Source organism: Panicum virgatum, chromosome 5K (assembly GCF_016808335.1).
Source record: "Panicum virgatum strain AP13 chromosome 5K, P.virgatum_v5, whole genome shotgun sequence".
NCBI lineage: Eukaryota > Viridiplantae > Streptophyta > Magnoliopsida > Poales > Poaceae > Panicum > Panicum virgatum.
The window spans coordinates 50053119-50078574 of NC_053140.1; the positions used below are offsets into that span (position 1 = coordinate 50053119).

The following is a 25456-nucleotide window of genomic DNA, read 5'->3' on the forward strand; positions in this document are numbered from 1 at the left end:
GGCGAGGTGGAGCTCGGTGTTAGCGTGATGATGTACCGCCTAAGCTGGGGCCCGCCTAGCACACAAATTCCTTGGACGTTCGACGGCAAGGTTAAGATGATGAGGGAGGGAGGTCGCACGAACGACTTAGCTAAGCTAGAGGCCTAGTGTTAGTTGTGGTCCTTTGCTCAGCGTGGATGATGGACCTCGCAACATCTGCTGGTGTAATATCTCAATTCTCGTTTAAACCGAGTCTAAAGTACATGATGTCATATGCATAAAATATTTTGGTTTTTTTTTGTTTTTTCATGAGTAATACGTCTCATATATTATTGAAAAGTACTCTGAATAACTTAGCACTTTACTGCTGAAAAAATGTATTATTAGATGTCAAAAGCGTGCAACGGAAATAATCATGTCGCCGAAAGAAAAAGTACAGGTAATATAGAGTATATTTTTCCTCAAAGGGCACATACAACTTTGTGAGTTAGTACAAATCTGGAACTGAAGTCTCGTGTTACAGGTAATATAGAGTATATATGTTTCTCCGTTTTCTATTTCCTTATTTTTTAGTCTAAGTGTGTGCTAATTATATGCAGGCATAAGTCTTATGACGATTCTATCACCTTAATGTAATGGACTAATGTCAAGATTACTATGTTTTTTTTTCTTTTTATCAGAAAAATAGAAAACAATACTAACAAGTACTAACAACTATCTTTTTTTTTAGGGGAAACAAGTAACAACTATCTTTGTACACTTCTGAAACCTTGGGCCTTTTTGGATACGCTAGCCCACTTGCAACCTTCTCCTTATATGGGCTCGTTTCCCAGGTACAGAACAGGCATACCACAAGTCGGTCCACGAGACGCGTAGCCACGTCCAGCCCAAACCAGTGGCTACCAAAGCACTTATTTATGATCTCGGCGTGTGTTCCTCCGATTTCTCTAGCGCTCGCCGCCTCCTGACCTCTGTCCTCTCCCTCCTTCGCCGACCCACCCCAACCGACCGGCGAAGCCGTGGTGCCCGCCCTCGTCGCAGGAACCGGCCCAGCTGAGTAGGCTAAACTCCGTGACGAACCTCACTCGCCGGAGCACCACCGACCCGGCAGCGATGGCCGAGGAGGTGAAGCACCTGGAGACGCGGGCGGCCGAGCGCCCCGTGTGGCTCATGAAATGCCCCACCGTCGTCTCCCGCGCCTGGCAGGAGGCCGCCGCCGCCGCCGCCACGTCCAACCAAGAGACCGGCGGCGCCAGCCCTAACCCTAACCCAGTGGTCGCCAAGGTCGTCCTCTCCCTCGACCCCCTCCGCGACGAGCAGCCTACCAAGGCAAGCCTCCTCCCCTCTCCGCTCTTCACATCCTCTAGTCTCGGTGTGGATATCTGCTCCGGACTGATTTGTATGGTAATGTAGGCCAAACTGTTGTTGGGATGGGGATGTGATTGATGAATTTAGTCCGCTATAGGTTATCTCGATGTTATGGGGAGGTTCGGCGGATTGATTTTGATGTGCTCTTGAGAAATATGATGATTTAAGTTATCGGACCTTTATATGATATCTGAATGGCACGTACTTAAATAACTTGTATTTCATTATCTGATATTCTGATTATGGTAATATGACCTTTGAAGCGACTCAAAACATCCCTACGAGGGCAGTTCATTTTCTGTGTATTCAGTATATTTTCACTCCCACAACAACTGATTAATTGATGCAATCATGCTAAGTCAGAATTCGGTCATCCTCTCGAAATAAAATCATTCTGAAACCTAGCTAGTCATAAGTTACCTTTTGTTTTGGTTACTGTTACGTGTTACATCATAACCCTCTTAAAAACCTTATTCCTGAACCCTTGGTATGGAACATGCAGTTGCCAGTTCTGAATTTACCTCAACGAATGATAATGGCAGCTCTTTTCATGGTTTCGTGGAGAAAAGCTTGTGCATTTTACTGCCATTAGAAAATCACCTGATTTTAACCCTCAGCACCATAAAAATCGTGCAGGTGTTTAGCATAATATATCTCTGCAATTAATTTGACATTGTTTGTTGTACCATGAATAAACAGCAGGGATAGTTGGGTTTGTGTGCTCAATATTTCTGTAGAACTTGACTGCCAATTTCTATGCCTGCATTCTTGTTGGAATTCAACAGCAGCGATAGATGGATTTGTGTTCACAATATTTGTATAGAAGCTGAATTTATAAGCCTGCACTCAGTGCCTCAGTGGCACGAGAGAATGAAAAGGATGGACTTTTTGCAGTTAATGTATTTATTTTAAAGAGATGGAATAAATTACTCTCATGTTCTTCATGAGTATGTCCAGCTATCCAGCTATTAAATCAGAATGTACAAGAGCATTCATTTTCAATGCTCCTGCTACTCTCTTGTTATGTACCTATGTTTCTTACACTGTGTTAATGTCATAACAGTTCAAGATGGAGATGGCTCAAACAAACAACAGCAATACACCAAAGAGTTACTCTCTGAATATGTACAATGACTTCGTGCCAATGTGCATCTTTTCTGAGTCTAACCAAGGTTGGAACTATATCATCTTTCACTTTCTTCATGATGTTTGCACGCATTTTTTTCACCTCTATCTGCATTAACTTTCATATAGATAATCTTAAATGTTGTGGCTGGCGTGCACTACTCATTTTGAGTACAAGCTTTTTAAATGTAATGTTATATGCTCCCTTCAGTAAAAAAGGTCCCAATAGAGTACATGCCCACTCACATGTTTTATGTTTATGATCATACAGGTTAACATGTGTTAAGTGATATGTCAATGCCTAAAGCTGTCCGGCATCATCTAATACGGTTAAATAGTAACTGCTTGCTAGCCAACTCTATCAAACCATCTTCAGCGTGGAGTCTCAGTATATTTCACTTAACAAGAAAATTCACACAACCTTTTCAATTTCACTATGTGATGACATATCATGTAGGTGTTTCTGTAAAGGTAGCATATTAAGCTTCGGTTAGTGCATGACTGTGCAGTAGTCAGTAAGACTTTATGTTACTTGTATTTCTGAGGCTCGCAGAATCTATGAATTTTACTCTGAATAATATTCAAATGACCTTTTCCTATATGAAACAATTGTGACATCACAGGGAAATATGCATGTGAAGGGAAAGTTGAGAACAAGTTTGACATGAAACCGCACAGTGAAAATCTTGCGGAATATGGAAAGTTATGCCGTGAGAGAACCACCAAGTGTATGGCTAAACCAAGAAGAGTGGAGGTGACTGATCAGATGATGAATCCCCCCACAGCCAACACTTGTGCACCTGTCTCAATAAAATTGCCCTTTTTGCCTTCACTTCTTGTAGGTACTTGCAGATGACCATGGAAGTCGCATGAGACCCATGCCTGGCATGGTTGGCCTGATGCCTTCTTCCGCTACAAATGCAAAGGTTAGGCAACTCCCCAACTATCAAATGCCTATTGCCTAGGTTACTAGTTTTAATACTGGTTGCTGTTCGTGTACTTCATATTTTTCTTAAAAATTTCACTTGATGGTTTCATGGGTCATGATTGTACTTGTAATTATTATTTTGTCTATCAGGAGAAGAAGAAACCAGTACCACCACGATCTTTTGAAACGAAAAGAACACGAAGGGGTCGTACAGAAATGGAGAACATCCTATTCAAGCTTTTCGAGAGGCAGCCAAATTGGTCGCTAAAGCAGCTTATGCAAGAGACAGACCAACCTGAGGTACATTTCCCCCTTATCCCGCCCCCTAATTCTATTCAAAGAAAGCATTGGTTCCCTACTAGAGTTGCTTCATTTTTGACATAAGGCATCACTTTCAAATTGTCTGCACTTGGTTTGATCTATGCAGCAATTCCTGAAGGAGATACTGAACGACCTCTGTGTCTACAATAAAAGAGGACCCAATCAAGGGACGCACGAGCTCAAGCCTGAATACAAGAAGTCGACAGAGGACAACAATGCTACTTGAAGAAGTTCTTCCTCTGATTCGCCAAACATGAGTTCCCCAGTCTCGACCGAAATGAACTCTTGCTCCGTATAAGCAGTCGCTGATGCTTGGTTGGGCTGCCCCTTGCAACGTACTTTGTACTACGTTTTTGCCACTGGCAGCCATATGAAACTATGAAAGACCTGAGCCTTTTCTGGATCTCTCTAGAAATAACTTATTTCAAATAAGGACCCAAATTTTGTAAATAGACCGAATCGGCAGAACCATCTAATCTGGGGATCAATGGAACAATGTTAACTGGTCAATCACTCATTTGGACGAATTCCTGTGCGCCTGCGTGACGTTATGTCTCTGACACGTGGGCCCAAACTACCCCGTCTGTGGGTCTCCTTCGAGATGCTCGGCGAGAGAGGTTGGCTCATGGAGGAATGACACTGGTACAGCCGTACAGACTACCCGCTCCTTCTGACCCGTCGGAGTCGGGGTCTCCGTCTCTCCGAGATGAGGAACCAGGCAACACCGGGCGCCGTCACCGAGTCGGCGGTGCTGGTCCTGCCGTTGCTACCGCCGCGTGACCTCGCCGCCGCGGCATCCGCTTGCCGCGCCCTCCGAGCGGCCGCGGCCGCCGTCACCACGCGCCGCGCCGCCGACGCGGCACGAGGCCTGGAGCCGCTCCCCATCCCGTTCCACAACCGCGTCGACTCGAAGCCCTATGCCTACTTCCTCTACACACCCTTCTCCCTCGCCCGGCTGTCTCCCGGCGCCTCCTCCTCCCCCAGCGCCCAGGCCCAGCCGTGGGGTGGCGCCTGGGCCCGGCCGCCACTCCCGACCTGGCCCCGCCCCAGCGTCGACGGCTTCACATCTGCCGTGTGCGGGTGCGCGTGCGAGGCGGGGGAGTGCGGCGGCCCCCGGTGCGCCTGCGCCGATGCGGAGGCCGACGCGGCCGCCTCGGGCTCGGAGGGCGGGATGGGGAGCCTCGGGGAGTGTGGCGATGGGTGTGCGTGCGGGCCTTCGTGCGGGAACCGGCGGACGCAGCGCGGCGTTGCTGTGCGGCTGCGCGTCGTGCGCCACCTGCAGAAGGGGTGGGGGCTGCACGCGGCGGAGGCCCTCGATCGCGGGCAGTTCGTCTGCGAATACGCAGGTAAAGCAGAACTCCGTCCCCTTCTCGGATTCTCTGCTCCCAAATCCTAACGAACACTGGATTGCCAAAGCGCCCAAATGGGCGACACCGTATCAACGCACACGCACACCAGAATAAGAAGTGGCATGCCTTTTATTTTTACATTTTTGCTAAGCGGCCATTATTGAATATAGGTAGGACTTAGTAATTCACATGCTTAGGATTGATGCACAAGTTCTGAGAAGAATAGTCTTTTTGTTATTTGTCAGTCGTGTCTTCTCTCAACATGTCATAGACACAGCCCTATTACCTGTCCGTGTGCTTTCAGTTGGTTGTGTATTTGTTCCCTTGCATTGGTTGTGTTTGTGTCAATGCTGGAAATAAACAGATTCATTTGAGTACATTCTTAGAGGTCAAGCCCATCGTACTTGTGTATTCATGTCGAAAACATTTGCAGTTAGGTAGATTAGTAGCCTTTGATAAAGGGACTAAATGAATCATGCCTTTTGGGTGTAAGATGCTTTTGAAATAAGTTGACTAGGTAATATCTTGAGGAGTTCATATCTAAATAAAAATTTGGTACTAGAGCAGGTGCACCAACTCTACGAAAGCATACTTCACGGATGCTTTTTTTGTGCTACACTAAAACTTTGCTATTGGAGAAGATCTAGTTAAGAAATTTAGCTCACAGGATCACTGAACTTTGTGTGCCCAGCACAGCTGCTGGCCTGTAGGATCGAGGACTTGTTTTGTTTTGGTCAGGACTTTGGTGTGTTTATGTTTGGCTCTTATAAAAGTAGCATGGTTAGTTGGTGACTAGATCGGCTCATTTTTAGAATAGCATGCTTGTATGCTAATTAGTTGGAAATACAGTATAGACTTTATTGTAGGAAGTATTTGAGGGCCGATAAAACATTTGGTTTCCTCTGTTTTCCTTGATTTCAGTTTGCATTGATATGTAACTGTTGATGTTGACAACTAAAGTCTCTGGAACTTACTTTCATAGTCATCTTTGTATTTGAGCTGTAGGTGAGTTCTTGACAACCGAAGAAGCACGGAGGCGGCAGAGGATATATGATGAACTTGCCTCTGCCGGTAAGCTTGCTCCTGCACTCATTGTCATTCGAGAGCACCTGCCTTCTAGAAAAGCATGCTTAAGAGTCAACATTGATGCAACCAAAGTGGGAAACGTGTCTCGCTTTATCAACCATTCATGTGATGGAGGCAACCTGCATCCTGTCCTGGTGAGGAGCTCCGGTTCATTGCTCCCAAGGCTCTGCTTCTTTGCTGCCAGAGATATTGTGGAAGGAGAGGAGCTCACCTTCAGTTATGGGGATGCTAGGGTTAGGCCGAAGGGTTTGCTGTGCTTTTGCGGAAGCTCGGGTTGTTGTGGTGTACTTCCTTCAGAAGAAACTTGAGAGCTGATGCCACCATCTGTAATGCCTTCCAAACGAGTTTTATTGTATCACTGCCTTTGAAAGAACATTGGCTTGAGAAGAAGTTCCATAGCACATTCTTTTGCGCACACCGTATTATGTGCAACAAAGGATTAATGAGTCAAATTTTGGTGAAGAACATGTTCGCAATGTGATTCGTTTTGGCCGTTGGACACGCGTTTCCTGCTCACAATTGCTTGGCAGACCCTTTGACTGTTAATGTTCTTCTGCAGGAGGCTGCCACGAGAGAGCCAACCTTTGCATCTCTCCGTCTGATGGATGCCGTCAGCCAAAACAGACTTCGATTTCCCTTTCCGTTTCTGCTTTTACGAGAACTCTTTGTTTCTTCTCTGTTCCTCTGGGGCTTCTGCTAACATGGACAAGAAAGATCTCTTGATTTCTGTATGGCCTGAAACATGAGGTGTGAGTTGTGACTGGGTAGGCCTGCAATGCCATCGTTTCGGGAGGATCAAGAATTTGGACTTCGGAGAGGCGTCATGTAACCAATGTGCAGGTTTCAATGTTTTTGACGAAGAATCCGAGAAGACACGAACCGCACTGGCGCCACGTCGGAGGGAGCGCAAAGTTCCAAACGTCTTCGAACTCTGAACGGCGGCTCAACGTTCCCGCCCCGTGAAATCCGCAGGCGCCGACCCGCGCGAGCAGCGTGCACCCACCCCGACCCCGAGCGACTCGGAGCTCATAAATCTTGCGTGCCCGCCCAACGAGCAGCAGCTAGCGCGCCGTCATTGCGCGCCCCCATCCGCCGCGATCCGCCAGTGCTGTGTGCTGAGTGCTTGGCCGCCCGCGCCTTCCTCCCTGAGCACCTTGCCCCGAGCGCGGGTGCACATGCATGTCGCGCGCGATGCAGCCGCCCGGCAAGCGCGCGGGCGCTGCTGCGCCCGCCGCGGCGGCAGGCCCGGCCCACGCGCAGGCTCAGGCTCAGGCCGCGGAGGAGGCGCCGCCCGGGGGCCCCGGGGCGCCGTGCGGCGCGTGCAAGTTCCTGCGGCGGCGGTGCGTGCCGGGGTGCGTCTTCGCGCCGCACTTCGGGGGCGGCGGCGTGAGGGAGCACGGGGCCGGGGCCGGCGCCGGCGCGGCGCAGTTCGCGGCCGTGCACAAGGTGTTCGGCGCCAGCAACGTGGCCAAGATGCTGTCGCGGGTGCCCGTGGCGCTGCGCCGGGACGCGGCCAGCACCGTCTGCTACGAGGCGCAGGCGCGCATCGCCGACCCCGTCTACGGCTGCGTCGGCACCATCCTCGCCCTCCAGCACCAGGTTAATACTCGCACCACGCCATCCTGATACATCCACGCACAGCGCCGACCACCAAGGTCCAAGGATATCTGTATATACTAGAGTGAGAAAAGATGCTTCTTCTAACCGGATCTCTACGCGACAACAGGTAGCCCTCGTCCAAGCCGAGCTTTCCATGGCGCAAACCGAGCTCCTCAACCGGAGGCTGGCCCTGGCAACGGTGAATCCTGCGTACTCTGCCGCGTCGCCGACGAGCCAAATGGTGAACTGCATAGAGGTCGAGCCAGCGGGGAGGGGCTTGCCGCCGCCTTTCCTGCTGCCATCGCAGCAGCCGCAGCGGGGAGGGGAACAGGACGGCGGCGGGAGTCCAACCACCGTGGACGTTTTCTCGCATAACGTCTTGGGGAAATAGAAATTCTTGTAACCGCAACTTATTATTTTTCATGTGTATTTAGATTTTTGTTTTGTATGCATCCAACTCATAAGAATATTGTTGTTGAAATGCAACCGACTATAGTCGAGTTATCTTTGCAAATTGACCATTATGTCCCTACCAGTGAGCAATAACAACCACGTCCGCAATTTCATCAATTATTCGGCACATTGCTCCTACGAAACAGCACGTGTACGGTTGCAAAGAAGCCGAGGTCCAATGCATTTGCCGTCTGGAAAAATTATGGATTTGACATTTGACACATCAACACGATGTCTCTGATCCATCCGCTTGTGCCGCTGCACAAATGAAACTTGGAAACATTAAATTATCTCGTTGTATCCAAACTGTGTTATGCCGATCCTTATTAGCAAGCTTGTCTTGATGCCTGACCACAACAATGAGATATATATACCATCGGATTAGATCCGTGGTTACAGATGTTATTGCCTGTGGATTAGATCCGTATCAATGTGTCTATCCGTTTATTATTTATTGTTAGCTCTTATTCAAACCGTGTTCCCTCTTCACATACTCTCTCTCTCCCTTCACAAGTAACAATCCATAACATACACTAGTATAATACCTCCATTTATAAACATAAAATCTTCTAGCATTTGAAATTTCTTTACGAGCATAAGAATTTTTCTACCCACCAAACCTAACCCCTTACATCGATTTTTTTTTCTTTTCATGCACCAATCAAAAGCTGTTAGCCATCAAAATTCCCGAGGTTTGATTTGAAAGGACATAGATCTTTTGTCTAAAAAATTCCACAATTTTTTCTTTTGAAAAAAATCACAGAATTCTAGTATTTGTAGACAGAGAAAGAAAGATCTGAAGCTAAGGTCAATCTCAAGGCATAGTTTTATTATACAATTATCTAGAGTAAAAACTAGATAACTAAGTTGGATAAGTTTTATGGAGACAAAATCTCTCGTATCCCATCAGCAAAATTAAATCCCATAAAACTCTGATGAAACTCCAGCTAAACTGACATACTCACATCGACATGCTCCTCAAGCTCGTCCGATCTCAGATAGGGCGCACTCTTCAGTCAAGGAGGGGGTGCCCGACATAAACACCACCCCCGACATCTCTCCCTCCATTGAAAAGGCAGGGCGGCAAGAAAGCGTGAAGGGAGCCAACCTGCCACACGGGCAAGAGCGGAGAGGACAGGCGAGGCACCCAACATTCGTGAGTCCCATCGAATCTAGCCCCGAGCAATTCTCAGCAGCAGCGAGGAACCCTAGTCACTTCAATCGGAGCAGAGACCAGCAAGCAGATCGCGCTGCAAAAATGTTCAGGTCGCGGCTGCAGGAGCTGTGCCAGCAGCGGCGGTGGGCGCCGCCGGTGTTCGAGCACACCCGCGAGGGCCCCGACCACTCTCCCCTCTTCCGCGCTACCGTCCTTGTCCATGACGAGAAGTTCAGCTCCCCCGACGAAGGAGCGCGGTCGACCAAGGAGGCGTACAACCTCGCCGCCATGGCCGCCTTCGAGCACCTCGCCGCGCTCCCGGCCGCGGCCGCGGCCCTTGTCCCGGTTCCGGTCGCTCCAGCGCCTCCACAGCCTGGTGAGTTGCCTGTTTGCTCAGTACGGTTTTTGGGTAAAAATAGGGGGTTTTGTTCCTCGTCTTCTCGGTAAGATTCCTCTCCATCAGTCCATCTAGGAACCCCATGCTATAGTTTTCCTCTTTTTCTAGAAATACTTTGTTCATTCCCTTTTAAAATTGAAAAAATTCCTTAGAGGGTCGGGTGGTAGCATTGGATTTCTGTACACCCTTCGTTTTATTTTATTTGAGTTCAAAATGAGGTACTTGCAATTGTTTCATGCTAGTGCCTGAGCAATGTGTTAAGAATCACTTCAAGGTTTTAGCCATTTAGTTGCCTAGCTTCTGAAAGTACGCTATCAGATGAACTGATGAAAAGTCGAACTTATTAGCAGATCAAAACTATTTACAGGCAAGCTTTACATATATTATGGTTGCAATAGAGGAAGATGATCCCTTTTCTCGTTTACTACTAGTACAATGGGAGTACTGGTAGCAGGCATTCATGTAGGCAGATGACTCACCAGCACACTGTATCTTTGATCTCGTATTGATAGCACTTGATTTTGCAAGGACGGCATGAGATTCTTGTAGCTAGTTGACCATGAAGATAAAAATCTGGTTGTATAATGGATGTAGCAGAAGTACCACGTGAATCATTGAATACACAATGAAGTGATGAACTTGGTAGAAGTCGTGCTGAACTAATTCAAGAAATGCAGGACAAGTTGTCTATAGGTTTAGTAAAATGGTTGCACGGTTGAATCTCAGGAATATTCACCATGCGATCCATATGTCCTTCCTGGAAAATTATTATTTGCTTTCTTTTTTACATCTTAATTCGTTGATTTGTCCATTACCCTTGTCCTTTGGAATCTATAGTAATTTATTCTCTCATGTTATAAAGATCCTTTCTTCATGGTACTCTAAAGTTTTTATTGCTCATTTCAAAAAAAGGCGAAAATGTTTTTTTTTTTTTTTGCTTTATCTCTCCCACCCATTACTTTTTTGTTGTATTGTAGCGACCCAACTTCCTTACAAGAGTCAGTTACAAATTTATGCTCAGAAGTGAGGCAAGAATCTGCCTTCATATCGTTCCATTAATGGAGGCTCTCTTCGCGCACCTCTATTCAAGTCAGAAGTAACCATAGATGGGCAAACATTTGAGAGCCCAGAATACTTTCACACAATGAAGGAAGCTGAAACTGCTGCTGCAAAAGTTGCTCTGATGTCCTTACCTCAAGAAGCAAGCCCACCACAGCAATCTCTTGTCAGTACATTCCTTTTCACTTATGGAGCATGAAGTTAGCACCACCTCACCTATTTATGATTATTTATACACTTCAGCGTTTGTGTGTACTGTCAATAAACATTCACCAAACAAAGTTATATTGTTCCGTACATTGGATTTGGGTCCAATGAAATTTTGGTCTATATTGATAAAGCAACTTTCTGTGACCTTTAAATTGGGAACGACATATATGGTAGGACATATTTTAATATCTAATGTTTTATTAATGATTTTTAGTTCATTTAGGAGTGCAAATGTATGTAAATGCATGCCATTTCATACCTGTTGGCAAATAAGCATTAGTTGTTAAGTTAAGGACGCTACTAGTTGTGTATTAGTTGTGTTAAAGCCTGAAGAAGTTGCTTCCACTCCATTTCTGCTTGCTAAGGAAGTTTCCGTCTTGTTACTACTTTTACATTATTGCTATTGTTTCTGGTTTGTCGTTCTTGTTGGGCTTCATCTCTAACCTATCCAACTTGATTAGGACTAAACACTTTGTTAATGTTCTATTGTGTGGAAACCATGACCCAATGTCCAGATACTAGGGTTTAGTCATTTAGATTTATAGTGTTAGAAATTCTCCATTAACATTTGTAGAACTGTGATCCATTTACCATATCAACCACCAAGTTGCAGTAATGTAACCATTGCAGGTGCCTGACAGCTAGCCTGAAGCAAGGTTCATAAGAACCAGATAACAGTTTGTAAATCATAATGTAACTTCAGATATGGCCTAAACTTCTTTAATGTTTTTGTAACAATGCAAGGGACATATCACTATGCATGTGCTTTTATGGATCAAATGGTCATAGTTCTAATATCACAAACAGTCAAACACATATTCAGTCAAAAAGAATATTATTGCCAGTATATGCTACTAAAATTTAGTTATATCAACTTAAATGAATCATTTTTCCTTTTACAGGTTCCGTCAGTATCTTATAAGAATCTTCTACAAGAACTGGCTCAGAAGGAAGGCTTTCCCTTGCCTGTCTATGCTACAACTTCAGATGTCTCAAATCATTCTGCTGCCTTCATATCAACTGTCGAAATTCAAGGTACAACTTTTCAGGGAGAGCCAGGGAACACCAAGAAGCAAGCAGAGATGAATGCTGCTAAGGTTGCTTTTCAACATTTCAAAGACAGTAAGTCACTAAGATACTGAAATTGTTACTTTCACATCAAGAACAAACTTGCAAGTATCTTCTCTATTCATTACATTGGATCACACGATGACATTTATGTTTTGAAAACTTCATTTTTGTTAAATTTGTCTAGTTATGTCAATTATAACTGTAGACTGTAGTCCCCCAATATGCCTGCGTGCTGTATGTACAAAGACTAATAAGCTGGCCTTGTTCTGATAATATGATATGTTCGCATCAACTTTTGATAATTTCCTTTTAGAAAAAGGTGAGAAGGCCTCAGCGTGACTAACTTCTCAGACTGCACATGTGCGGACGGAAACAGGACTAGCTACTTGACTCTTAGAGTCTTTAGTATTATCTAAGACTGCTTTTTATAATTTATTGTGCAATGTATATCCTTGTGCCCTTGATCACCAAATTCATAGTCCCAGTAGCAGTTACTGCCTTACTGGTATATGGCTTGATTGTTAAGACTTGTCTAGTTCATAGTTGATAGCTGTATCTGTTTCCACATCCATACTGCTTTGTAATTTGGATTAAAGTAGACCGCCAAAATTTATATTCTGATCCTTAGTTACAATCTTCCAAAATCATGCTAAGGTTTAGCTCTTGTGGATTCTCTGTTTATTTTGGCATTATCAATTGCCCCTGTCTAACCTTCTCCTTTTTTCTTTTTCTATCTATGCACAACTTGTTTCACATACTTTTAATGACATTTTTTTATATGGAGGATCATCCATGCAACAAGGAAACGAGAATATGTTTTCTGGACAAAATATCAAGATTCTATCCTCCATGCAACAAGGAACCAATAATCTGTTTTCTGGAGAGAAGATCAAGATTCTAGAGCCTAAACTTTCAGCTCCTGTTGTATCAACAGCAAAACCTGGCAAGGATAGTGACTTTGATGCTGGTGAGTTTTCTGGTTACATTCCTTTTGTTCCGGTTCTTTGTAAACTATCATGCAAAGTACATGAACATTTCATATTAATCTCTAGTATTAGGTTTCTTCTGGGGAATCTGTCTGCTAGAAGAAACCTAATACCCACTTTCATATTCCTTTTGTTCCGAAATGCCCACTTTGTGATCAGGTTGGAGAAACAATTGATCACCTGTTGGTCTCTTGCGTTTTCACCTGACAGTTTTGGTTCAGTATCCTGCAGCATTTTGGTCTACAAGCTATCGCGCCACAGTTAGATGATCACTGTTTTATTGAATGGTGGGCTGGAGCAAGCAGCAGGTTCTCTGGTCAGGTCAAAAAGGGAGTTAATTCCATTATTATCTTGGGGTCTTGGTTAGTTTGGAAGAGCACCGTAACTATTGTCTGTTTGATTGGGGGGGGGGGGGGGCTAATTTAGCCAGGGTCATGTCAGCCTTTAAAGAAGAGGTCCAGCTGTGGTCTGTAGCAGGGGCTCGAGGGGTTTCATATCTCCTTGCCCTTCCTCCTACCTCCTAACTGCTCGAGGCAGGTGGGTGGTCTGGTCCGTAGTAGTTTTTGTATAAGAGAGAGAGTGTGTTTAGTGTAGGGTGTGTTACAGACCCTTTACCCCTGTAACATTTTGGTTTTGGGGCTCTTCCCCCCCTTTTTTACCTTCTTAATATATTGATGCGCAGCTCTCCTGCGCGTTCGAGAGTATTAGGTTTCTTCTAACCCAGCTCCACATTCCAATGTGATCTTTCAAATTTAAATTATGGAGTCAGTTCCTTAGCCTCTCAGATTATTTGGTGCCCATATCCTGGGTTTAATTTCTTCCTCTTTAAATATTGGTGAGTTTGGAGTTTTTAAACTGCATTGATCATGCATTTGTGATCGTCAATGCTACTAGTTAGCTAGTATGACTGCTTAGGGAACATTTGTAAACACGTTTTGGACTTCACACAACAGTGCAGTGAAATTTTATCGGCCTTACCTGTGGGTCCTGGTAGAATTACACAAGCCATAATGGCCAAACAAAACCCTGGACGAGCGGGAGGGTATGAGCTGTGAGTGTAAGGCATCTTGGGTTCCAACTCCAGACATGTCTTCATTTTCTTCCCAGTCACTTCTCTCACGTGCTGGTGTCAGCAACAGCAATGGTTTAAAACATAAAGTAGAAGGTTCTTGCAAACACTGGGATTGGCTTCAGTTCTCAGGGTAAGGGATGTATGGCCTCCAGCTGAGATAGATGCAATATTGTGGCATCATAGTGGCTGTGCTGCTATATTACCCTTAAATTTCGATATTCTAAACCACAAATAAAATTTTAGATACTATTTTCCTTAACCAGTCAACCAATGTTACTGTCACTGAGAGGTAGAAATATGAACCAGTAGAATATTCCCTGCTACACAGGTTAAATTCAACATTGCAGCATTGCCTTAATTAACTTTTGGCTGGTATATCTTTTTCTGCATCCATCGTCCATGATATTGTGTTTCATGTTTACATACTGCAATCGCTGTAAATTTACTTTTGTGTATAATTGCCTCTGGGTGCTAGTCTGTTTTCTCCATGTAATCTTGATTTTCATTCATTAGCTCATGTTATGTTCATGCGCAGTAAATCATGTTGCTAGATCAGCTGGCTCTGCTAACCCACTCCCTGTTGCTGCTACCCCACAATTTCTTGATGAAAATGCTCAATCTGCAATGATGGAAGTTGGCAGATTATTCCTTCCAGAGCCAAGCATAGAAGTTGAAGCAATGAATTCATCTCTGGAAGTTGAAAAACTACCCCTTCTAGAGTCGAGCAGGGGCATGGAAATCGTGGACTCATCTTTGAAAGTTGACAAACTGTCCCTTCCAGAGCAAAGCATGGATGTTAAAGTTACAGATTCATGTCTGAAAGTTGACGAACTGCCCATTCCAGAACCAAGCACAGAGGTTGCAGTGATGAACTCATCTCTGCAATTTGCTGAACCACCCATTGCAGAACCAAGCACAGAAGGTGAAGTCATGGACTCATCTGTGAAAGTCGGCGAACTGCCCATTCCCAAGGCATGCTCAGAAGTTGAAGCAATGGTATCATCTCAGGAACAGACATCGACTGTGAATGGTCACTCACCCCTCATAGCCCCAACCAGTACCTCCACTCTCACTGGGCCAACTGCTACCATGCCTGTCAGCTCTGATAGATGTGGCTGCTACATGTCAACCAACAGAATCCAAGTCTACCCTCGCAGCACCGACATGGCTATCCCTGAAGGCGCAACCATGCTTCCCTTCAGCGACAACAACTGGGTGGCCGTAAGCCTGCCTTGCGGCAACAACAATGAAAGTAATCTGAACTCTGCAATGTGATTTTACTGGAGCATGCAGCATGCTCTTGCGCCACACTGAGGCTATTGAGATCTTGGAGCTATTATCTGGTGTCGAAACCGCAAAGCTAATTCTGCAAGCGACCGTCAGGTAAACGTTGGATCGCACTAGAGAAGAATCGACGGCTGATCTTGTGATGCTGGTCAGCAGCCCGTGCCAAAGCTTAATTCATCTTTGCTACTGTGCTAGTATGTAGGCTAAGAACTGACCGCCATTCACTGCGACTATAACTATTTTGATGTATCCCCTATTGTATCTGGCTGAAGCAGCTTGCTCAACTATGTGAGCGAAACCCAAGTTATACTCATGCCGGATTAATAACCGAAGTAGAGACCCTGAACATTAATTGGACCATCCACAGCATCCGGTCGTGATCACAGTTTTTTTTTTCGTGCTGCTTGGTTGGTTGAATTCGTTTTCTAGATAAGCTCAGCTCTGCGTTGTCAACTACTGGTATATAACTCCAAAGAGACTCTCCAAGAGACTCTCTAAACTAGACTCGCTTGATAAAAATAGGGAAAACAGTCTCAAAACACCAATAGACTTGCTATCTGTCGCCCCTCACCAACCGGCTCGCGATTCCTCCCACCTCGCTCGGCATCTTTGCCGAACAACCGCCACTCGGCATCTCGCTCCAGCGCCTCTTTCCCTCGCCCTTCAAGCCGCTCGCTCCTCTCTCTCCCGCCCCTGCTCCTGCCGCCGCGTCCACCCGTCGATTCGGCGGCGGCGTCCTGACGTCCGGTTGTTGAACTTCGGCGGCGGCGGTGGCGGCTCTCTGCGACCTCCACCGCCGGCTGCCATTGCTGCCAGCCCGCCGCCGCGCGTCAAGCTCCCTCTCTGAGCCCCTCCCGACCCTGACCAGCCACCCAGGCATTCTCCACCACCGACTCCACCTCCCCAAGCCGCTAGACAACCGCCGGAGCTCGATAGACACGAGCTGCACCACCGCCGGAGCTCCTACTCACACCGGCAAACCCCTTCCCGGCCACCCGACCCCACCAAAACCCACCGGAAGGTTGCCCTCGGCCTCCTCTTGCTCCTCCCACCTTGCCCTCGCCGCCAATGAGCGAGCTCGCCGGATTTCGAGGAGGTCCTCCTGCGGTTCCCGCCCGCGGACTGTCAGAGGCATCACCAATGTTCAGGGTGTGTTTAGTTCCGTAAAAAGAGTGTAAAAAGTGGATGCGAAAAGTCACATCAGTCACTGTAGCGCACTGTAGCACGTTTCGTTTGTTTGTGACAAATATTGTCCTAACATGACCTAACTAGACTCAAAAGATTCGTCTCGCAACGTACATCAAAACTATGTAATTAGTTTTTTTATTTAACTATATTTAGTACTCCATGCATGAGTCATTTGCTATATTTAATGTTTTGATGTGATGGAGATGTGATGGAAAGTTTGGAGTTTGGGGGGAAGTTTTTGGGAACTAAACACAGCCTCAGATGTTCAGTTCCAGTCTCATCCATGTTCAGAATTCAGAGCTTGTGTGTTTTTTGACTTTTGAATTTCTTTTCTTTTTGTTTTTTTTATCAGTTCTGCAGTTCTGAGAGCGGCACTGGCCACTTCTGACGAGGATCGGAATCAAGTGCAGGTGCTTAACAAACTCAGGCGCTCCCGGGAGGATTTATTTGGCAACAGGTGCTGGTACTCCAATGCTGTACCGTAGAGTGGCAGCATCTCTCAACTAGTTTTTTTTTTATGTTTCATTTTAAGTTTAGAAGATGGATTGTTTCAAAAAAAAAAGTTTTAAAGATGGAAGAAAGGGAAAGAATGTGTGTGCTGTTCGATGATGATCATGTATGCAGTCGGGCGATATTAGCTGAATGATCATTATGATAACTTCAAAGATGTTGTTTTCCCTTTTTTTTCAATAACAAAAAACTTGAGGCGATGATATGATGAATTGAATTCAGACGAGAGGGACGATCCTTCCCAGGTCTGAGACATCCGCTTGCACGGCTGGTTTGCCGGCCGAACAGAGTGATTACGATTCGAAGCAGCTGGTACCTCTTGGTATGGGCGTGCGATCTGCATCAAGTTGCTGATTACACTCTGAAAAGCCCGATAAGATTCTGAACGTTGTGTGTGTCTTACTGGTAAGACATTTTTCTGAACATGGCGCGCGTTGCCTAGTTCCTCTTCCAGCACCCACAGTAAAATGTCAGCTCCATCCATTCGTGCAACTGATTATACTCTGATCGATAACCTGCGCAAATGAACCTTCACTTTGCGACGGCAGATAGACAGGTTACTCTACGAAATGTAGCACTAATCGACAGCATTTTGATGTGGCCTTGGCCTTGATATGAACTCCAGAGAACTGAGAGGACAACAGGGTGGAGGACCAAGGCGGCAAGGCGACGAGGAGGCGCCGTGGAAGCACGTGCGCGACACGGGACGGCGCCGCGCGTGCGCGGGGCGGGCATCCCGCGGCTAGTACGTGCGGAGGCGCCGCACGGGAAGGAGGCACTCGAGGCACCGTCGGCATCGCCAAGGAAACGTAGGCGAGGACCTCTGGCGGGAGCACGGCTCGCGTACACGACGCTGTGACCAACGGCGACGCCGACCGGCTCGGCGGCGGCGAGCGGGGGGCGCGCCCGCTGGAATCCCGGGGTGGACAGTGGAAACTGGTAGCGCGCCAGCAGGTGGCCGTCCGCCATGGCGTTCCGTCGCAACTAGCACGGTCTGTGTGCTCCGATGAGGGCGACGCACGCAGCGCCGTGGTGGAGGGAGAAGCCGGCGGTGATGACGATCGACGCGCGCGCGAGCGGTGGCTGCCTGGCGGTGTCAGGCCGGCCAGCAGCGCCTCGGCAAGGGGGACGTGGGAAGAGACCCGTTCACTTGCTTCGAGCCCGATACGGTGTATCCTGGCCGTCGGTCGCAAATTCAACGGCGCTCAGCTGCCCAGGGGGTGTGAAAGGATCACACTAGGCATAGAGAGGGGTTGAATAGGTCTGTTTAAATTTTTTTTGAAAAATTTAGCAGTAAAAATGTCAGGCCCGAATGATCCGGCTCTAAGGTGGATCTTCCAGACTTCCCAGGTCCGGATGATCCTACGTAGGTTCGGATGATCCGGCAGGCGAAAAGAATCTTGTACGAGATTTGAAATCTACTTAACTTTTGACGATTCCCTTTGAATAGAAAGTTGACAAATGAAGTAAACAAGTCTGCAAATAAGTTCTACACAAGAGATATGCTACTAAAAAATAGATTGGGTCAAAACGAGTTCAAGACCAATATGAATAACAAAATGAAGAACAAAAGTAAAGGAGACACAAGATTTATCCCGAAGTTCACTCCACGAAGGAGCTACGTCTCCGTTGAGGGACTCACAAAGAGCAGGATTGCCCTATAACCCTTTTTCCTCGCCCAATCAACCACGTAGGAGGATTGAGTCACTTACTAATGTTCTCACGAAGGGAGAGGGAAATACAAACTTCCAGAGGCTCAACCACAAAGAAATGAGAGCTCACCGGCACCTCTAACCGTCTAGGAGCAACGCTCCAAGAGTAAAGAACGCGAATCGATGAATCGAGGTTGCTTCAAGTGCTTCTTGAGATGAACACACGAAAGCTCGTGAGATGCTCACAAACCAATTCCCAAATCTCACTTCCTCTCAATTCCTATGTGAATCCTTACAAGAATCTAGCTTTTGGATGGAGGAGAGTTAAGGAATGAGTGCTTTAGGAGCTGGGTTGTTCGGGGAAGAGGGAGAGAGTGAAAGAGGGGGGTGAAAGGGTATTTATAGCCCCACCCCCGTAGGTGACCGTTATGTGTGTTTTCTGTGAGTTCCGGATCATCCGGGGTAACCTCGGATCATCCGGGTGAGTAACAAAATAGGCTAAAACACACTCGAAAAATTTCCAGGTCCGGATCATCCAGCATAGGTCCGGATCATCCGGTCTCACTCACAAAAATCTTTTATTTTAACTAAAAAATATGTACAGAAAGTTTTAGGTCCGGATCATCCGGGGTAGTACCGGATCATCCGGAGATGAACAGAGAGTTTCGGGCTTAGGGGCCGGATCATCCGGCTAGGGTCGGATCATCCGGTCATGGACAGAGAGGTTCGGCTGAACAGGCCGGATCATCCGGCCAGTGCTGAAAACTGCTGTGCAAAGTGATTTGTGAGTGCAAGGAGTGTCTCTCATGCGTGTAATTCATCTCAATAATATACTTTAATGACCTAGATCAATCGAATGCATCCCCCTTGATAGTACGGTGGTCCTATACTCAATTTCAAGCTGAAAATTAGAATTAAACTCCGATAAGATCCACCATGTATAGAATTTGAATTGGGGACCTTCCTTTCATCTTCTTCTTGATTATTTTCATTTATTCCTGCACACATCTTATTGAGAGCATCATATCCCAAATTGTGATTGTTAAGAATCACCAAAATCAATTTAGGGGCCTAGATGCACTTTCAATCTCCCTCCTTTTGGTGAATGATGACAATACCAATTTGGGCTCATAAAAGGAGGAATAAAATGTGTGAAATGGAAATCAAGAGATAGGAGAGCCCCCCCTAAATATGTGCACGAATAACTCAAAGTGGCCTCAAATACCAATACAAATATTTAAGTGAACTCCCCTCGGAACATTGCATATATGTGCTCTAGTGTGAGAATATATCCATGATGCATATGACAAGATCAACACACAAATAAAGTGATAAATAACATTACATCATCCATCCATAAGCATCACACGATAAATAGATAATAAGTTCAACCACACACTAGCAATTAGGTCTTACAAATGAAAAAGTTTCCCGTGGCACACACCACACATCACACCAATACATAGTTTCTTACATGTCCATACATAAATTAAGAACGATAAGCGATAAAGATAGATGGGGGTCTCCAATCACCAAATTCACTCCCCCTTTGGCATCAAGCGCCAAAAAGGAACATACTCATCATCGCCACCATCACCATCTCCATCGGACTCGGTCACTTCATCATCACCACCTGGAATCTCTTGACCGCCGTAGTCAAGCTCAATGTCATCATCACCTTGAGGTGGCACGAAGTCATCCCAAGGATCATAAACCCTAGGAGGAGTGGGGTAATTCCAAGGCTCACGAACTGGAGAGTGAGGAAGACCAGCCTTGGTCATGAGTTCCTTTTGCCTCCTCTCTAACTTGAGGTGCTACTCATCCAAGCGCTTCTTTAGATCACGAATTTCCTGCGCATTCTGACGACACATATTGAAGCAAGCAAACACACCTTCAGCAATCATAGTCAGCTTGCTTTTCTTGCCCTTGGACGCCCTGTGTACTCTAGAGGTGGAAGGTCCAGCAGTAGATGGTCTCGCAGGTGGAGGTGAGGGAGAAGCCCTAGAGGATGAAGCACCGGGAGCAAAGGATGATGGATAAGCACCTGGAAAGTCTCCCAAAGGCTCAATCTTAGTGCTGTGGGTGCCGATGTGAAGTGCTTGCTCTATCTTACCTTTGTTTGTACGATATGGCATATGAAGATTGTTGTGCAAGATGTTGAGTTGTGATCATATGAAAGATATACGGCGCATAGTGACAAGCACTAGTGGAGTCATAAGAGCATCCAAGAATCTCATTCTAAACAAATTCCATAACTGCAAACTTTGGCTTCCCTGGAGCCATCTGAACAAGTAAATTCTTTGCTCTATGTGAGATGTTGTCAGAATCACCCCCTCTAGGAGTGAGAGTGAAGCAGAACAGAGTGTTGATCAGTCTATAGTATGGAGTGAGACCCTTGACCGATCCATACACAACATCACCATAGGCCACATCATACATGAAGTGCATTTTGGATGGCTCAAGCTCATTACTTGCATGTAAGTCTATCTTGGAATCATCTTGGCTCACAACAAGGCTACCACCAAACAAGACAGAGTGTCCGGTGTGCCCAAACAAAGTACTGAAATCAGCCATGTTGTAGGTGAACCTCTTCCCTCCAAGATTCCAATGGATAACTCTCTTATTTTCCTCAATGTAGAGTGTGACATAGAATTGTGCCACCACCTCCTTATTCCAATGACACTGGAAGCTCATAATATCAACAAGGTCCATCTCCCAGCAACGAGTGTATACCGCATCGACCACTTCTTTTACCGGAGATGCCAATCTTCTCAGATAACCCCAATCGATCCACTTCATCTCAGTGGTGACATGCTTGTATGACATGATAACTGATTCATACCAGTCAGCCTGATGTGGAAACCAAAAGCGAACATCACCATAGAAACTGCGTTGTTCCTCCCTAGGATCCAAACTGTATCTCAGATTATCAATGGAATTTCCACCCCTCTTATAGTTCACCATGGAAGGATCACAGCGAACACGAGTAGGGCGAGTGACAGACGCCATAGAATCCACAAGATATGATAAATTGATGTCGTCATCAGGATCATCTGTCGGACTGCTAGGGTGACCGAGGGCAGAAGAGATGGACTGACCACGGGATTGTCTAGGAGGGTTACCTCTGCCTTGTCTTCGAGGATTCTCAGTACCACGACCTCTCTTATTGCTCTTGCTCATGCCCATCTTGGTGCTCTTGGGTTTCCTATGAACTTGAGCTTCAGGACTAGGTGAATAATCCTCTGATTCAGAGTCGGTGGAGCGACCCTTCTTTTTGGAAACCTTGGTCTTCACCATCTGGTCAAGAGAATATGGGAACATGATTTAGAACAAGACCTAGAAAGGATAGGAATTAATGAAAAAGTGGTGCGTCTCCGTGCCTAGCCGAATCATCCCGGTATGGGTCGGATCATTCAGCCCTGGAGGGGTCGGATCATCCGGCCTATAACCGGATCATCCGGGTCTACGCAAAGAACACCCCAAAATCACAAATCCGAAGAATATAGCCCACCAAATCTTATGAAACTTTAGGCAAGACCTCTAGATAGGTAAAGAACATGATTCACCGGAGGAAATCACCTAAAGCTTCCTACATTGAGAGATCGGGGCGACGGGAGTTTTGAATGAGTTACCTTTGAGTTTCTCGCGCAAATCAAGAAGTTCCGGAGGAGAGATGGAGGGGAACGGAGTCTCTGAAGCGAGGGGAATCCAAAGAGTCCACCCGCAGCGAAAACCCACCGTCAAATCGCGAGATCGCCACACGCAGAGTGGAAGAAGCAAGAGACGGCGGCGGTGGAAGAAAGAAAGAAGAGAGGGGGGCAGGCGCGGGCCTACATATAGGCGGACGTCCAGGTCCGGATGATCCGGTGTAGGGCCGGATCATCCGGCGGGTTCCAAAGCCGTCTGAGCACAGGGCTCCGGATGATCTGGTCAAGGACCGGATGATCCGGGGAACACAAAAACATTGACAGATTTGATGAAGTGATGAGTTTTGATCCGATAAGAAAGTGTATGGACATATAAGACCCTTGACTCAAAAATGATCAGGCACATTCAATAATACATAACAATGATCATTTGAGTCAAGGAGTGATTCAACGATCACAACATCAAATGTTTTAGAAAACTCACACAAATGTAATTTTCCCTATTCTAGGCATCAATACAAAGTGCATGCAATAAATCAAGCCAAGTTACGAGAATCCAAGATATTTAGCTCACTCCTAAGAAAGCAAAACATTTGCTCATCGAGTGGCTTTGTGAAGATATCGACTAGTTGTTTATCGGTACTTACATGACTCAAGGCAATATCTCCTTTGGCTTCGTGGTCTCTTAGAAAGTGGTGTCTTATGTCAATGTGCTTGGTTCTTGAGTGTTGGACAGGGTTATTGACTAGTTTAATGGCACTCTCATTGTCACATAAGAGAGGGATCTTTTTATACTCACAGCAAAAATCACTCAAGGTTTGCCTCATCCATAGTAGTTGAGCACAACAAGCACCGGCTGCAACATACTCGGCCTCGCCGGTGGATAACGCAATAGAATTTTGTTTCTTAGAGCTCCAAGACACCAAGGACCGGCCAAGAAATTGACAAGTCCCCGTTGTACTTTTTTGATCTACCTTGCAACCGGCATAATCCGAATCGAAATAGCCAAGTAAATCAAAAGTGGAGCCCTTGGGATACCATAAGCCAAGGTTTGGAGTATGCACTAAATATCTCAAGATTTTTTTTAACAGCTACCAAATGGCATTCCTTAGGATTACCTTGGAATCTTGCACACATGCACACACTAAGCATAATATCCGGCCTAGATGCACAAAGATAAAGTAAGGAACCAATCATGGAGCGATATACCTTTTGATCCACGGATTTTCCATCTTCATTGAGATCAAGATGTCCATTCACGGCCATAGGAATCTTGATTGGTTTAGCATCGGCCATGTCAAATTTCTTGAGCATATCACTTATATACTTGGTTTGACATATGAAAGTCGCTTCCTTCAATTGCTTGATTTGAAAACCAAGGAAGAACTTCAATTCACCCATCATGGACATCTCAAATCTCTTGGTCATGATCCTACTAAACTCTTCACAAAACTTTTCACTAGTAGAACCAAAGATAATGTCATCAACATAAATTTGACAAACAAAAAGATCTTTTTCTACTTTTTGAGTAAAGAGAGTACAATCGGCTTTGCCCATTACAAAGCCGTTCTTGAGAAGGAATTCACTCAGGCATTCATACCAAGCTCTAGGAGCTTGCTTAAGCCCATAGAACGCCTAATAGAGCTTGTACACATGGCTGAGATGCTTGGGATCTTCAAAACCCGTGGTTGCTCAACATATACTAGCTCGGATAGAGGTCCATTCAAGAAAGCACTCTTGACATCCATTTGATATAGCTTGAAATCATGATGAGCGGCATAGGCTAATAAAATCCTTATTGACTCAAACCTAGCCACCGGAGCATATGTTTCTCCAAAATCCAAACCTTCAATTTGTGTGTAACCTTGAGCCACCAATCTAGCCTTGTTTCTTGTGACAACTTCATGTTCATCTTGCTTGTTCTGAAAAACCCACTCGGTTCCAATCTCATTTTGCTTGGATCTTGGCACTAATTTCCAAACTTCATTTCTTGTGAAGTTGTTTAACTCTTCTTGCATTGCCATGACCCAATCCGGATCACCAAGCGCTTCATCTACCTTAAGAGGTTCAAAGGAGGAAACAAACGAGTAATGTCCAGAAAAAGTTGCTAAACGAGAACGAGTAGTTACCCCTTTTCGAATACTCCCAAGGATGTTGTCAACGGGATGATCCTGTTGAATACTTTGATGAACTCTTGGATGAGACACTTGGTGTTGTGGTTGAATAGGTTCACCATCATCATCATTTTGAGCTTGAGGTGCTTCTTCTTGAGTTTCTTCACCTTGTGCTCCCCCTTGATCCATGCCATGATCATGATCATCACCATGAATATGATCTTGATCTTGAGGGACTTGAGAACTTGATGCTTCAACTCTAGTTGATGATGATGGATCCTCATTTCTTGCATCAACCGTAGCATGACCTCCCTCTTCTCTTGGCTTCACTTCACCTAAGCCCATTCTCATGATTGATATACTTGGTTCTTCATCATCTACAAAGTTCATATCAACTTGCTCTACTTGAGAGTCGTTGGATTCATCAAATTTCACATCTACCGTGGTCTCAACAACACCGGTGGTTTTGTTGAAAGCACGATAGGCGTGCTCGTTAGTACCATAACCAAGTAAAAAACCTTCATCAACCTTTGGTGCAAACTTTGAGCCTTTGATTTTCTTGTTAAGTATGTAACATTTGCAACCAAAAACTCTAAAGTAATGCACCTTAGACTTATTACCGGTGATTATCTCGTAGGGTGTCTTGCCCAAATACTTGTGGATGTAGAGATGGTTGATGGCATGACACGCCGTGTTGATGGCTTCGGCCCAAAAGCTATCCGGAGTCTTGTACTCATCAAGCATGGTTCTTGCGGCTTCAATCAACGTCCTATTCTTTCTCTCCACTATACCATTTTGTTGAGGGATATATGGAGCGGAGAATTCATGCTTGATCCCTTCTTCATCAAGAAATTCCTCAACATTGGTGTTTCGGAATTTCGAACCATTATCACTTCTAA

The 25456-nt window shown here is 45.7% G+C and overlaps 3 protein-coding genes and 1 pseudogene across 4 annotated transcripts; all 4 read left to right on the plus strand.

Annotated features, from left to right (window-relative positions):
• The first annotated feature begins 914 nt into the window (after window positions 1-914).
• LOC120708199 (general transcription factor IIF subunit 2-like) lies at window positions 915-4238 on the plus strand. Its single transcript, XM_039993330.1, has 6 exons — window positions 915-1308; window positions 2411-2519; window positions 3096-3226; window positions 3315-3398; window positions 3551-3700; window positions 3828-4238. Exons 1-6 carry the CDS (start codon window positions 1093-1095, stop codon window positions 3945-3947), a joined length of 810 nt encoding a protein of 269 aa, XP_039849264.1. The 5' UTR covers window positions 915-1092; the 3' UTR covers window positions 3948-4238.
• An 85-nt stretch (window positions 4239-4323) lies between these two features.
• Window positions 4324-6618, plus strand: LOC120708198 (histone-lysine N-methyltransferase SUVR3-like). Its single transcript, XM_039993329.1, has 2 exons — window positions 4324-5067; window positions 6076-6618. The coding sequence occupies exons 1-2, from the start codon at window positions 4428-4430 to the stop codon at window positions 6462-6464; spliced, it is 1029 nt and encodes a 342-aa protein (XP_039849263.1). The 5' UTR covers window positions 4324-4427; the 3' UTR covers window positions 6465-6618.
• A 616-nt stretch (window positions 6619-7234) lies between these two features.
• On the plus strand, window positions 7235-8325 carry LOC120708201 (LOB domain-containing protein 20-like). The gene is made up of 2 exons (XM_039993331.1): window positions 7235-7755; window positions 7883-8325. Exons 1-2 carry the CDS (start codon window positions 7336-7338, stop codon window positions 8144-8146), a joined length of 684 nt encoding a protein of 227 aa, XP_039849265.1. The 5' UTR covers window positions 7235-7335; the 3' UTR covers window positions 8147-8325.
• An 893-nt stretch (window positions 8326-9218) lies between these two features.
• On the plus strand, window positions 9219-15829 carry LOC120708200 (annotated as a pseudogene). The gene is made up of 5 exons (XR_005689261.1): window positions 9219-9740; window positions 10739-10986; window positions 11933-12152; window positions 12886-13068; window positions 14695-15829. The product of XR_005689261.1 is annotated as a double-stranded RNA-binding protein 1-like (transcript).
• Window positions 15830-25456: the final 9627 nt, after the last annotated feature.

Bases quoted from the DNA above. Each gene is read 5' to 3' on its own strand.
- LOC120708201 (XM_039993331.1), top strand. From the start codon at position 7,336: ATGTCGCGCGCGATGCAGCCGCCCGGCAAGCGCGCGGGCGCTGCTGCG. The intron at 7,756-7,882 runs GTTAATACTCGC...ACGCGACAACAG, and splicing joins TCCTCGCCCTCCAGCACCAG to GTAGCCCTCGTCCAAGCCGA.
- LOC120708198 (XM_039993329.1), top strand. From the start codon at position 4,428: ATGAGGAACCAGGCAACACCGGGCGCCGTCACCGAGTCGGCGGTGCTG. The intron at 5,068-6,075 runs GTAAAGCAGAAC...TTTGAGCTGTAG, and splicing joins GTTCGTCTGCGAATACGCAG to GTGAGTTCTTGACAACCGAA.
- LOC120708199 (XM_039993330.1), top strand. From the start codon at position 1,093: ATGGCCGAGGAGGTGAAGCACCTGGAGACGCGGGCGGCCGAGCGCCCC. The intron at 1,309-2,410 runs GCAAGCCTCCTC...ATGTCATAACAG, and splicing joins GCGACGAGCAGCCTACCAAG to TTCAAGATGGAGATGGCTCA. The intron at 3,227-3,314 runs GTGACTGATCAG...CACTTCTTGTAG, and splicing joins CTAAACCAAGAAGAGTGGAG to GTACTTGCAGATGACCATGG.